Source organism: Balaenoptera musculus, chromosome 13 (assembly GCF_009873245.2).
Source record: "Balaenoptera musculus isolate JJ_BM4_2016_0621 chromosome 13, mBalMus1.pri.v3, whole genome shotgun sequence".
Taxonomy (NCBI): domain Eukaryota; kingdom Metazoa; phylum Chordata; class Mammalia; order Artiodactyla; family Balaenopteridae; genus Balaenoptera; species Balaenoptera musculus.
This window is the reverse complement of record NC_045797.1, coordinates 31328697-31342053: the sequence shown is the minus strand read 5'-3', so window position 1 is coordinate 31342053 and position 13357 is coordinate 31328697. Positions and strand designations below refer to the sequence as shown.

Genomic DNA, 13357 nt, shown 5'->3' with positions numbered 1-13357 from the left:
AAAAGTAATAAGATGTATAGCAAACTAGAATTGACACATCCAAATTATTACTGCCCCTTCAAAATATTTACCTTGGAAAGCTGTATACTTAAGAACGCTGTCAAAATTTCAGCTATCTTCTGCACTCCTGCTGTGAAACTGCCGTGACTTTGAAGGCACAGTATTTGAATATCCTCAGTCGGGGAATTAGGGAAACATCATCATCATTTGATATCAAAACAACTCCAAAAGTTGTGGGAACCAGGTCTGGTGAATGGTGGGTTATCAAGCTGGGAACCTCACTGATAAAAAACAAAGCATGACTTAGAAGATATCAGATTTACTTTCTGTGGCCTATGAATTGGTTTCAGAAACACTTCCAAGGGAGGTGTTTCAGAATTCCTTTGAGCACTGGTTGAATCATTGGAGAGTCTCCAGCATCCAAAGCCACCAGTTTGGAGGGAATTAGATTCATTTGGGTGTGGGAGTGCTACTATATTCACTACATGTACAGCCTCATTACTTTATAGCCCTGCTTTTGAAAAAGACTTCCACAAGGGCTTAGGTAATTCTCACCTAATATGTTTTCTATACTGCCTACTTCGTGGGTTAAGGAATCCAGTATCCTCAGTGCCTATCACTTTTATTGCCATTTCTAGCCCAGATTACCTCTCAGGTAGCAAGAATAAATCATCATATTTGATTATGTTTTACCCTCATTAATGTTTGATCAACTTTAATGGAAGCTATTAAATTTACCATTGGAAAACTCACTTGGATTTCCCTTTCCTTGACATTGCGATGGCAACCTGAGGGCCTGTGGTTTCCCAAATATGTAACCTGGGACCACCTACCAACACCATAGCTCAGTCACAGTTGCAAGAGGTTGTTCACAGGAATCAAATTTATTTACCTGAGCCAAGTCTGGACACATCACCAAGAACATGGCTTGGGCATAGAAGCAAGGGAAGAATGGAAAGGAAAGTCACAGTTATTGAAGGAGGACTGGGCCAGGATCTTTACGTACCTTATCCTATGTAACAGCAGATCAATCCTGGGAAGTAGGAGTTATCTCAATTTCATATATGTTGAGAAAAGGAAGTTTAAGAGAGAGGTTGGGTAAGTTGCCTAAAGTCCACATATCAATTAGTGTAAGAATTAGGCCTTAAATTTAAATTTTACTGAGTCCAGAAATTGAGTTATTTGTAGTGAGGTGGATGGACTTAGAGACTGTCATACAGAGTGAAGTAAGTCAGAAAGAGAAAAACAAATACCGTATGCTAACACATATATATGGAAACCAAAAAAAAAAAAAAAAGGTTCTGAAGAACCTAGGGGCAGGATGGGAATAAAGTCGCAGACCTACTAGAGAATGGACTCGAGGACACGGGGAGGGGGAAGGGTAAGCTGGGACGAAGTGAGAGAGTGGCATGGACATATATACACTACCAAATGTGAAATAGATAGCTAGTGGGAAGCAGCCGCATAGCACAGGGAGATCAGCTCGGTGCTTTGTGACCACCTAGAGGGGTGGGATAGGGAGGGTGGGAGGGAGATGCAAGAGGAAGGAGATATGGGGATATATGTATATGTATAACTGATTCACTTTGTTATACAGCAGAAACTAACACAGCATTGTAAAGCAATTATACTCCAATAAAGATGTTAAAAAACAAAAACAAAAACAAAAAATTTTACTGAGTCCAAAGCCCAAGCTCTTTGCAGTGAGGCTGGTGAGCTATTTCCAGTGACGGGACCATGGAGGGGGTGGTGAGCAGCCTGGGGCAACATTGGCGCCTGTGCCACTTCTGCCCCCCACGAGCTGTGGAAGGCGTTAATCTGCCAAACTGTCATTTCCCTCAGTCTAATAAATACTTGAGGGACAAGTCCTTTTATGTTTGAAACATTGTATTACATCTCAAAGTCACAAAGATGAGTAAAGTCAAATATATGTCCTCCAGGGGCTTATAGTTCAGTGCGAGACACATAATGATATAATATCTATAATATACAGGAGAGGCTAAGATAGAGATATAAGATAAAATGAGAGCCCAAACTCAGGGCTCAGTGGTAGCATTTGCTTGTCTGTGTTCCCCACGCAACTACAAGGTGTATGATTAGAGAGACCGTGTCCATCTTTACGCCATTGCTTGTAGAGGGCCTGGCACATAGTAGGTGTTCAATAAACATGTAAGGTATAAATGCACCGGGTGGTGCCTGAGCTAAGACTTGAAAGATGAAAAACAGTGGCCCAAGCAATGAAAGGAAGAAAGGGTGTTTCAGGGAGAAGAACATGAGAGAGCAGTGAGGTGTATACAGGGAACTTACACGTGGTTGAGTTTCGTCAAAGCACAAAGTGTAAGGAAGGAGGTGGTGAGAGAGGAGGTTGGAGAAAAGAGAGGCTTAGTTGTGAAGGGCCTTGAGCTAAGGACTCTTGGACTGAGGGATCCATAAATGGATTCTGGGGATTTGATGGACCCCCTCCTCCAAAATTATAATCAAAATTAGTGAGCTTGTGTATAAGCGTGAATGTGTACTTTTCTGAGGAAGGGATGTATCACTTTCATCAAATTCTCCAGTATTAAGAACTCTGGACAATGAAGAGATGTTGAAGAGTTCATGGGTGGGCAGAGCTGTCATAATAACATTTTAGGTCGATGACTCTAGACGCAGTGGTAGAGGATGGAATTTGGCTAACAAGGATGGTGGAGGAGGAACCAGTGAAGCGATAACTACAACTGGCCAGAAAAAAAAAATTCTAAACCTAATCAAGTATTGGAGAAGGAGTAGGCAAGGGCAGATTCAAGAAGTCCTTAGGTGGTCAAAGGAGCAGATGTGCTGATAGGATGGTGTGACCCTCAGGTAGGGGAGAGAGGGAGAAAAAGAAAACTGAGATGGACTTCCAGATCTCCCACTTGGATTGGTAGGTCGTACCATTGAATGAGGGGAAGAGAACGAACAGTTTCGAAGGGGAAAACAGTGAGTTCAGTTGGAACTGTTGAGTTTGCCGTGTCAGTAGGACCTACCAGACAGTGGAATGACCCTGACTATGACCCTGAAGCATAAGGAGAGATCTAGGCTAGAGATAAAGAGTTGAGTCATCAATATCTAGATGAGAGTTTAAACTGTGAAAGGAAAGGAGACAGCCCATGTTTAGAAAGTTTTAGAAAGAGTTTTAGAAAGACAGCAAGGGACCAAGAATGCATCCATGGGTCTTACAACATGGTTAGCATATTGAATGCCACCGAATTGTATACTACAAATGGTTAAAATGGCAAATGTTATGTGTATATATATTTTACCATAATTTTTTAAAGGGAAAGAAAAGTAGACCCTCAGGCACAATAAAAAGTATATACCTTTCTTAAAAAAATGGATCCATGTGGCATACTGACATTTAAGGGACTGCATACAAGGAAAAGCCCATGAGGAGGTGGGCAAGGAATAATCAGAGATAGGAGGAAGGAGGCTGAGGAGAACACTGCCACAGATGCCAGGGCAATAGAATTCCAAGAAAATGCAGGGTGGGATGGGCGGAGAAGTTAGATAATGGCTAAAGTTACTTCCAGAAATAACAGTCAGAATATATAAGCTCTGGGAGAGAGAGAGAGAATTTTGGTCTCTGGGCTTGCCCATCCAGAACTTCTCAGCAGCAATAAAATGACTTAAATTTCATCTTTCGAAATAAAACTTGCCTGTACTCTGCCAGTTTTGTCTGGGCAGGAAACAGAGCTCATACCAGCTGCTGAGGATGGTTCGAAATTCCACTTCAGAGCACTGGAATGTGACACCTCCCAAGTGGCAGCCTCTGCCCAGGGAGGGAGCAAGGCTGCCTGGAGTGGAGGGTGAGGGGGTGCAGCAGGGGGTCCAGAGCCCTCCAGCCTCCCTCGGAGGAACTGACACTCCTCTGCCTGCTCACAGGTTCTCCCATCTGAGCAGGAAAAGTCAGCATGTCCCTGGACCCTTAGTCTCTGTCTGCACATCTCCCTCTCACCCAGATGGCCTCTTGGGTATTTAGAACAAGCAAGTGGCCATGAGATCACAAGGTCATGGACCAGAACTGCCCCTAGTGGAAGGGCCTCTTTCCCTTGAGTGCTTTTCGACAGCGCCTCAAAGACAATCTCACTCAATACCAGAGAAAGAGGGACAGGGCCATGGATGGAGGCAGGAGAGGAAGAGGGACCACTGAGTAGCCTCACGTCATAGCAAAGCCTCCTCGTCGCGTCCTGGAGTGCCCTGTGGTATCATCATTTACCAACTGAAACTAGGGAAACAACCTCGCCAGCTTTTAAAAATATCTAATGATCATCAGCTGTTTCCCTGTCATATTTTTGGCAGAGTTTGGCTAATAACCCTTCAATGTGGCAGAGTAAACCTGCTAATTCATTCTTCAGGTTAAATGTTCAAAAGAGAGCCTCATCTAACCATACGAAAGAATCTGAGTATCTTCAGTAACTCAGTGGTGGCGCTCAGAATCCACAAAACCTAGCCTAGATCCTAGAACTGCAGCAAACCCACCACCCATCAGGGAGGGCTCTGCTTAGCCCTTTGTTAGCAATTCCCGTACACTGTTTTCAAAATGTAATTGTTACAATTACCAGGGTCCATCCTGGGGGAAGTTAAGATAAGAGATATTGGAGGGATCACTGTCCTGGGGGCAATAAAACATGTGAACAAATAGAAATGAGACCCTCAAACCATGTATGGAAACCTCAGTATTGCCTTTGTTGTTGCGGACTAGAGACTAAGGCTGAGTGTGGCAGCAAATGGGCTGGAAACTGAAGCCCAGGATGAAATAGCTTTGCCAGCCTCGTCGCGGGCATGGGGCCTGTCCGGGGAAGACGCACAGCCAGGGGCAGAGTTACGGGAATGCTGTGCTCTGGCCTTGTTTACTGAATGAGTAAAGGGGAAGAAAGGCCTGGAGTTTTACACACAGCGCCCTCAACGTGGAAGGATACACAGGAGTGGGGAAGGATGTTCCCTCCTTAACTTGGTTAAGATGGTTTTCCAGGCAGAACTGAAGACACGTCATTGGCTGCATAATAACCCCATTGCCTGAGCGACAAGGAAGAATCCCAGTTCAAACCCAGCTTGGAGATGGGGGATTCCACCAAGTTTCTTTAACTTGAGCTTCCCCCAGTTTCCCATCATTGCTCTCAGTTTGACCCTTCTCCCTTTACCCTGGCCAGCAAGCAGCTAAGGCCTATACAGAAGTCTCTGAAGCCACGGGGAACAACAGGCAGGGGCCCACTGGGGGCCTTCTCCCCCTTGTAGGGACAGTTTTTTTTTTTCCTTTTCTTTCTGTTTTTTTTTTTTTTTTTTTCCTTTTCTTTCTGTTTTTTTAAAGATAAAACGTTCAGCGCCAAAAAAAAAAAAAAAACCACCGTAAAAAAACCAAGACAGGAAGCAGCAGCGATGCCTGATTCTCTGTTGCCCAGAGGCCTCCCTCTCTCCTGTCACACGAGATCCCTCACCCCCCTGCCGTGCGTCAGAAATCCAAAATTACTAGAAACCTAACCATGTGAGAGATGCCTTCATTATTCACGTTTCCAAATCTATACTCTTGAAAACAATGCCTCCTCATCTTAAAAGATGCCCTCATTTGGTGAGCCGGGGACAAAGGCATTTTAAAAAGCCATGATGCAGGGATTTGCCTTGCAAGCCAGGCAGCCTTCAGGGAAATTGATCCTAACAAGGAATGACCAGAGGAAGGAGCGGCCCAAGCATCCTGCCCTCGTGTTTAATATTCTGTGTCTGCATGTTCCACCCCAGGCCTCTGTGAGCATCTTACACCTCAGCATTCATAGGAAAAAAGTCAGTCTCTCATGCAGCTGCCTTATGTTTAGTCTTTCAAGTATAGATATTTCTTAAGGGAATTTTTTATAAATCTGACATTAGAGTGTAATGATGAAGTAGAAAGGGGGCAAGGTTCTAAAATCAGACTGTGAAGGTTCAATTCCCAGTTTTGCAACATTAAAATTGAGGACATATAAATATGTCCATAAGTGGTACGGGAAGGGTCTGAATAAGTTACATACCTTCGCTGAGTCTCCTTGTTCCTTACCTTCAAAAAGGGGATAACAGTTCCTGCAATAAGACTGCTTTAACAAGTCTCGTTTAATTAAATGAGCTCATGCATAGGTAGCACTTTGCATAGTGCCAGGAATGTAGATAGCACACAATAACAGTCGCTATCGTTAGTAAAATTAGTACAAAGACATCCGTGAAAATGCAAGAGTTTCAGAAGGAGTGACCCTGTAAAATGTCATCCTAAAAGACTGGGAGGAACTGCAGGAGCCTTCCACCTGGGCCTTCGATCTCCAGTCTTCCCCTCCTCAGGTCCATAGTCTATGCGTTGAAAGCATTTACTTCCCAAGAAACAAGTCCGAACACAGTGCCCCCAGGTTGAAGCCACTCAGGCTCAAGATAGAAGCCATGCCCCTCAGCTTGGGCTCCAACAGTGGGGACCCTGCCTCCTTCACCCCTACACCATGCACTTTGTGTTTGCTTTCTGTGCAGGAATGCCAAGCTCTCCTTCGCCCTGAGGGCGAGGATCCAGTGTCACCTCCTCTGTGATGTGCTAGTTCCAGACACTTAGTTCTTAGTGCGTGCTGAGAGCAGTAACCTGCTGGTTGAACTTGTAGGCTGTGGAACCAAATGGCCCAACTTTGTTAAAAATGTAGTTTATTGAAATATAGTTGATTTACAATGTTAATTTCTGCTATACAGCAAAGTGATTCAGTTATACACATATATACATTCTTTTTCATATTCTTCTCCATTATGGTTTATCACAGGATATTGACTATAGTTCCCTGTGCTATATAGTAGGACCTTATTGTTTATCCATTCTCTATATAATAGTTTGCATCTGCTAATCCTAAACTCCCAATCCATCCCTCCCTCCCCCTTGGCAACCACAAGTCTGTTCTCTGTCTGTGAGTCTGTTTCTGTTTCGTAGATAGGTTCATTTGTGCCATATTTTAGATTCCACATGTAAGTGATATCATATGGTATTTGTCTTTCTCCGTCTGACTTACTTTGCTTAGTATGATAATCTCTAGGTCCATCTATGTTGCTGCAAATGTCATTATTTCATTCTTTATTATGGCTGAATAGTATCCCATTGTATATATGTACCATATCTTCTTTATCCATTCATCTGTCAGTGGACATTTAGGTTGCTTCCATGTCTTACCAAATGGCCCAGCTTTAAATTCTGGTTTCTCCCTGTGACCTTGGGCAAGCTGCTTCTTCTGTCCTTACCTCAGTATTTTTATTTGTAAGATAGGAAAAAAACAATATTATTGAATTCATAAGGTTGTTAATATTAAGTGAACTAACATATGGAAAGCATGTTAGTACATATTTAGAAAGGACAGTCCCTGGCACATAGTAAGTGTTCAGTAAATATGAGCTATACTGATAACAAGTATTATTATCATCACTATCATTATTACTATTGCACCAGAATGTAAGCTTTAAGACTCAAGAGGCTGTTTGCTTTTTTCATTGCCTGGCACATAAAAGGTGCTGCATGAAACTCACAGATACAGAGAACAAACTAGTGGTTACCAGTGGCGGGCGGGAGGTTGGTGGGGGGGGGCAACAGAGCAGTAGGGGGAGCGGGAGGTGCAAACTGTTGGGTGTAAGATAGACTCAAGGATGTACTGTACACCACGGGGAATAGAGCTCATATTTTGTTATAACTGCAAAGGGAAAGTAACCTTTAAAATTGTATTAAAATTTTTTTAATTTTTTAAATAAAATAAAAACTATCCAAAAATAAATTAGTTAATTAAAGGTGCTGCATGTACAGCTGTTGAATAACACACAGGCCCCTGAGTGTGGGTAACAGTTGATACATATCCCTCAGCAGACCATGAGCACCTTGGTTCTGTCTAATCCATCCTTACCGCTGAGGTCTGCTCCGTGGGCACTGGACGGACCCTCAGTAAGCGTTTGCTGAAGGAATCCATGAATGAGCCTCCTCCGAGGTTGCAGGCACATGTTACCCACTTGTAGAACATTAGCTTCATGTCTAAGTTTGTCAAAAATTCATGCCCTTTGTCTGACGATGACTCTTTTGCACTGGGTGTTTGTATATAACGGTGCTGGAAGATCTTGAAAACCAGGCAGTGCACTGGGGGGCTTTACTGGGGGCTGCATCCAGAGCAAGGGTCAGTCCCTCCAAGAGCTCCTGCCCCACTGCGTTTCCACTCCCCCAGTGTCCCCACTGCACCTTGCGCCTGCTGAGCCCCACGCTGTCCTCCTTCGCTACGGAAGGGAGGATGGGGAAGAGACAGATCAAGCCTGGTCAGAGATAGGCCGGATGAAGCTTTGTCTGAATTCAGGAAATCTCCTTCCAGAGCTGAAGCTTCCTCTCTCCCCTTGTGGTCCCGGTCCTCCACCCCCACCCCGCCCACTTCACAGGAAAACTGCTTCTTTTTCCAGAAGGAATTAAAATAATTTTCCCCACAATATATCAGCCTTTCTGCTTCAGTTCCTCTCTCTAGAGTGAAAATAAAATCAGGAGAGGCAAGATTGCATATAATAGGAATAAATGCAGTCCGTAGTCTTTACTAAATTATAACTTAATACTGAAAGACCACTGTTTTATAAGCCTTGCAGTAACCAAACCACTTATTATTCTGACTGCAAACAGATTTATGGTCTGAAATGGCCACCATGTTTGCTGGCCATGAGGAAACAATGGGAGGATGAGTTACAGCTCAGCGTCTGACATGATAGCTTCCATCCCACTTGTCCGGCCATGTCTGCTTACATCTTATAGCTCATTTTCTCCTCACATCAATGCAATGAGGCAGGTGAGGTTCAGTATCTCCATTTTGTGGGCATGGAACGTAGAGACTGAAAGATCAAGAGGGCTGTCCTTGACTAACAGTAAGGTTGGAGAACACACGGGATTTCTTTGTCTCTTCAAGGAGAACATCACTCTCTGCCGTAGCTCATGCATAAACGTTGTGGGTCCGGGAGCATCCTCTGGCTGCTGTGCCCTCTCCACACCCACTGCCCAGCCCTGCATCTGCACCTGTGAGGTGCAGCTCCCTCAGGGATAATCTGGCATTCCCAAGCCTTGGCTTGGTGGGAGCCGAGTGTTTAGTTCCCTGGCTTTTGGGTCAAAGACATTCCAGGGAGTAAAAGCTGCCTTTAAACAGCTTCCAGTAGCCCCCACTGGGCACTCGGAGTAGGGGTGAGTCACGCCCCAGCTCTGCCATTAACCTGCTGTGTAACCTCAGACAGGCCATCCAACCTCCCCCTCTGTAAATGGTTGGGCAGAGGGCAGCTTTGAAAGTCTGATCATGCTGTGGACAGTCTCCCATGAAGACACATGCTCTGAAGATCATGAGTGTTGTTTCGGGAGGGTCACACCTTCCATCCACTTGAGCCCATCTGTGTACCCCATAGGTCCACTGATCCTGGGTGAGAACCCCAGGGCCACGTGAGCCCTGATGCCATAGGGAGGAGCCCCAAGTGCAGAGTTTTAAAATACAACTTCAATAGTTTATTTTCTTATTGTGCAATCTTAAAAAAAGAAAAAGAAAAGCAAAGACAGGTTTTTTTTTAATTACCATAAATCCACTACCAGCAAAATCACCATTAATATTTGAGTAAATATCCCTCAGTCTCTCTCTCACTCTTGGCAAACATAAGTCCGCTCATTATATCAGGGCTGTTCTCTCAGGTCATTTAAATATTATTTGTAAACATAATGTCTACAGAGTAATTGGTGGTTCTACAATGTATTATTAACTATTCCTTAATTGTTAAACATTTAGGTTGCTTTCCTTTATCATCGTCATCATCATCATCTGTGCAAACATATCTGATTTTGAGGTGGGGGAGCTAAAAGTGGAATTGCCAGCTTTATTCAGAAGGGGTACCTATGACAATTAATACCTGGGACAACTTGCCCCTCGCCCCCAGTTCCAAAGGTTGTACCCACTTACACTCCCGGTAGCTGGGAAGAAGGGGCGGTGGAGGGGACTTAAATCTGCTCCCTTGAACCAGCAGCCCCAGAATACTGACACCGAGGGAGTGGGATCTCTGTTGATGAAAGTTAGTAATCATGTCAGGCCACGGCAACTGTCTGTTTTGGGGACTGGCCTAGGCATGTTTGGAAGTGGGCATGATTTGCCTTGGGTGCCCGCCTCATTGAGCCCGACAGCAGCGTTGACTTAGTCACCGCACCCCTCCCCTCCCAGGGGCAGCAGAAGCTGCCTCACCCTCTACTCCCTGGAATCCCTCTACCCTTTATCACATCCCATCCGTGGGCTCTAGACTTTGCCTCGTGAATCTCTTACACGCACCTATGACAAACAGGCTCAGGGAAGCAGGCTGAGTTCTGAGAATTGTCCCAAGTCCAGCCCAAGGGGTGGCGGGAACAGCAGATCCAGGGAAGGGGAGGCTGTCACCAGACACAGGGTGATGGTCCGGAGGCAGATGGGCAGTGGTAGGCCATCTCAGTGCCCAGCTGCACAGGCAGCCATCTTCTCTGTCCCCTGCAGGATTGGTCCTTCAGGATGTTGTTCAAAGAGAAGAACGGGGCCTCCCTGAAAAGACAAACCCACTTCTCATGAGAATTGGCTACATAGAGTGTGTTGCCCAGGACGTTGGGCAGCGTTTCAACCATTTACTTGGCAGACGGTGCTCTTCTCTGGGCCTTAAATCTGCATAGTGGGGATGGGAGTGCGGGGAGGGGGAGACCACAGGTATTGCCTTGCCCCCCAAGCTCACATGCTGGTTGCACACACAGCCGGCCCCACTGCTGACCGCCCTCTCTCTCGGCCCCGCAGTCCGATGGCTCCATCCTGGCAATCGCCCTGCTGATCCTGTTCCTGCTTCTGGCCCTGGCTCTCCTCTGGTGGTTCTGGCCCCTCTGCTGCACCGTGGTAAGTGCCCCAAGCTTCTCCCCCGGCCTCAGACCTCAGGCCGCTCAAAGCAAAGAATGACACAGGTTCACAGGACCATGAGTAGGTAGAGGGCTACAAGAAGCTGTGTAAATAAGTAACAGTAAGTCTAGCGTCTTTTGTACGATTTTTACAAAATTGGCAAAAACTAACATGATCAATAAAATCATGAGTCATTAGGAGTCAGTATGTGTTAGGGTTTGCCAATGGACACACCATTTTGGGCGGAGCAGCTGGAGGGGCTGCTCTGGGCGCAATGCCTAGGAAAGATCAGCAGAATACTGTAAATGATGAGCGTTACTTGACATGTAATAAATACACATGCATGTGTGTGTGTGGCACATGTGCACGTGCGCACACACACACACACACACACACACACACACACTTGTTGAGCTGCACCAGCTGATACTCTTCCAAAGCCACCTTGGTCTTAGCAACTAGTCAGCCCATCTGAGAAAGTGCCTCAGGCCCCTTTATTTTTAACAATAAAGAGTGGCACCTACCTTTATTTTATTCTTTTAGCTACCATTTATAGGACACACCTATACGTGCCCAGCACAAGATCAGTAAGGACCTCCTCCCCATCATCGTCACCTGGAGCCACCACATAGCTCTGGCCAGCACCGCCCCAAATAGCGCAGGGCCTGGAATAACCCGCCATCACCTGCCGTGCCCAAATGATATGTGCTTGTCTATCAGTTTCTATTCCCTGGCCCCCAGACCAGGAAAAGACCAAACAAAGTAATATCAAAGTGAAAAAAAAAAACATTAGCTCTTGCAAGTCTAGTTCTAGCACATGCCCTGACTTCATGCACAATCAGAGCATGCGCTGTAAAGCCAGGTGCGTTTGAAGTCAGCGCTGCTCCACTGCCACAGCTTCTTCTGTTCCCTGCATCCCAGTTCTTCCATGGCAGGCCCAGCAGAGGAAAATAGATGGTGAGCATCTCCAGGCTAGAGCTTGTCTTCACTTTATCTCTGGAAATCCAGCATTTAGCGTACAGTGCAAGGCGACTCAAATCTGTGTGTAGGACAGAAAACGAAGCCTCGTAGAACGCTAGACTTGAACAAAAGGGGGAAATGGTTTCAAACAACACTTTAAAGAGATGATAAATGGATGAACGCAAAACTCAGTCAGGATGTGGATCCATGTGGCAAGGATTCTGGAAAGAAAGAGGCTTTTGCGCCAACAGAAGCCTCTGGTTTTGAGGGGAAAAGATGACTTGTAGCAGACAAGAATGTGTGGGTGGGAGGGACCCTGGTGGGAGGGACAGGTGCAAGTCTCAGGTCAATTAGTGTAATCCAGGCTGGAGTGATTTCACCAAGATTTTAAGCAGTCTTAAGCACAGCAGCCCCAGAGTTAAATGTTTAAATACTTAAGGCTGCATAACCATTTTATTTTTAAGGTTAAAAAAAAAAAACTGAGGCAGCCAGACTGCTTTCTATGGTGATTCAAGAGCAAGCATATCTTCAAGTCTGGAATTCTCGGGGGAAGAAAACTTTCAGAGGGCTCTTAAAGAAGAGGGTGGCTGGGAGTGTTGGTGGTGGTAGCCTGAGGTGAACACTGGGGCTTCTGTTGTAGTAGGCATCACCCTTTGTTCACTTAGTCCCTTTGATTATTAAAAGCAGTTACCTCTGGGTGGGGACAGCTAGGAACAATACAACAGCCAAGCAGTACTCCACCATTTACTGGCTGTGTGATCCTGGGCAAGTTACTTAACCTCTCTGTGCCCCGGTTTCCTCATTTATATGATGAGGACAATGAGAGCTCTGACCTCATAGGTAGATGGTGAAAATTAAAGGATTATCTATATAGGAATATCTATATATCTGCTTAAGATTGTTCCTTGTATTATTATTAATAATAATTACTATTATTAATATTTTAAAATATTTACTATAATAGGAATATATAACTGTACTGTATGGCATTCAATTTGTATTAGTGAGAAATGTCTCTTTTTTCCAGTTTTATTGAAATAGAATTGACAGATAGCATTTTATAAGTTTATGGTATACAACTTAATGATTTGGTACGTGTATATATTGCAAAAAGTTTACCATAGTAAGTTAACATCCATCACCCCACATAGTTACACATTTTTCCTTGTGATAAGAACTTTTAAGATTACTTTCTTAGCAACTGTCAAATGTACAATACAGTATTCTAAACTATAGTCATCCTGTTGTACATTATATCCCCCAAGCTTTATCTTGTAACTGGAAGTTGTACATTTTGACTACCTTCACTCACTTCCTCCACCCCTAACCCTGTACCCCAGCCCCCACCTCTGGCAACCACAAATCTGATCTGTTTCTATGAATTTGGTTCTTTTAGATTCCACATGTAAATGAAATCATACAGTATTTGTCTTTCTCTGCCTGACTTATTTCACTTAGCATAATGCCCTCAAGGTCCATCCATGCTGTTGCAAATGGAAAGATTT

General features: G+C 44.7%; 1 protein-coding gene across 1 annotated transcript in view; it reads left to right on the top strand.

The window, feature by feature from the left end:
• ANTXR1 (ANTXR cell adhesion molecule 1) overlaps positions 1–13357 on the top strand; it is a 241307-nt gene that overhangs the window by 129943 nt on the left and 98007 nt on the right. The window contains exon 13 of the mRNA XM_036873557.1: positions 10797–10892. Coding sequence (XP_036729452.1) covers positions 10797–10892 — 96 coding nt within the window. The remainder of the gene's footprint in view (positions 1–10796; positions 10893–13357) is intronic.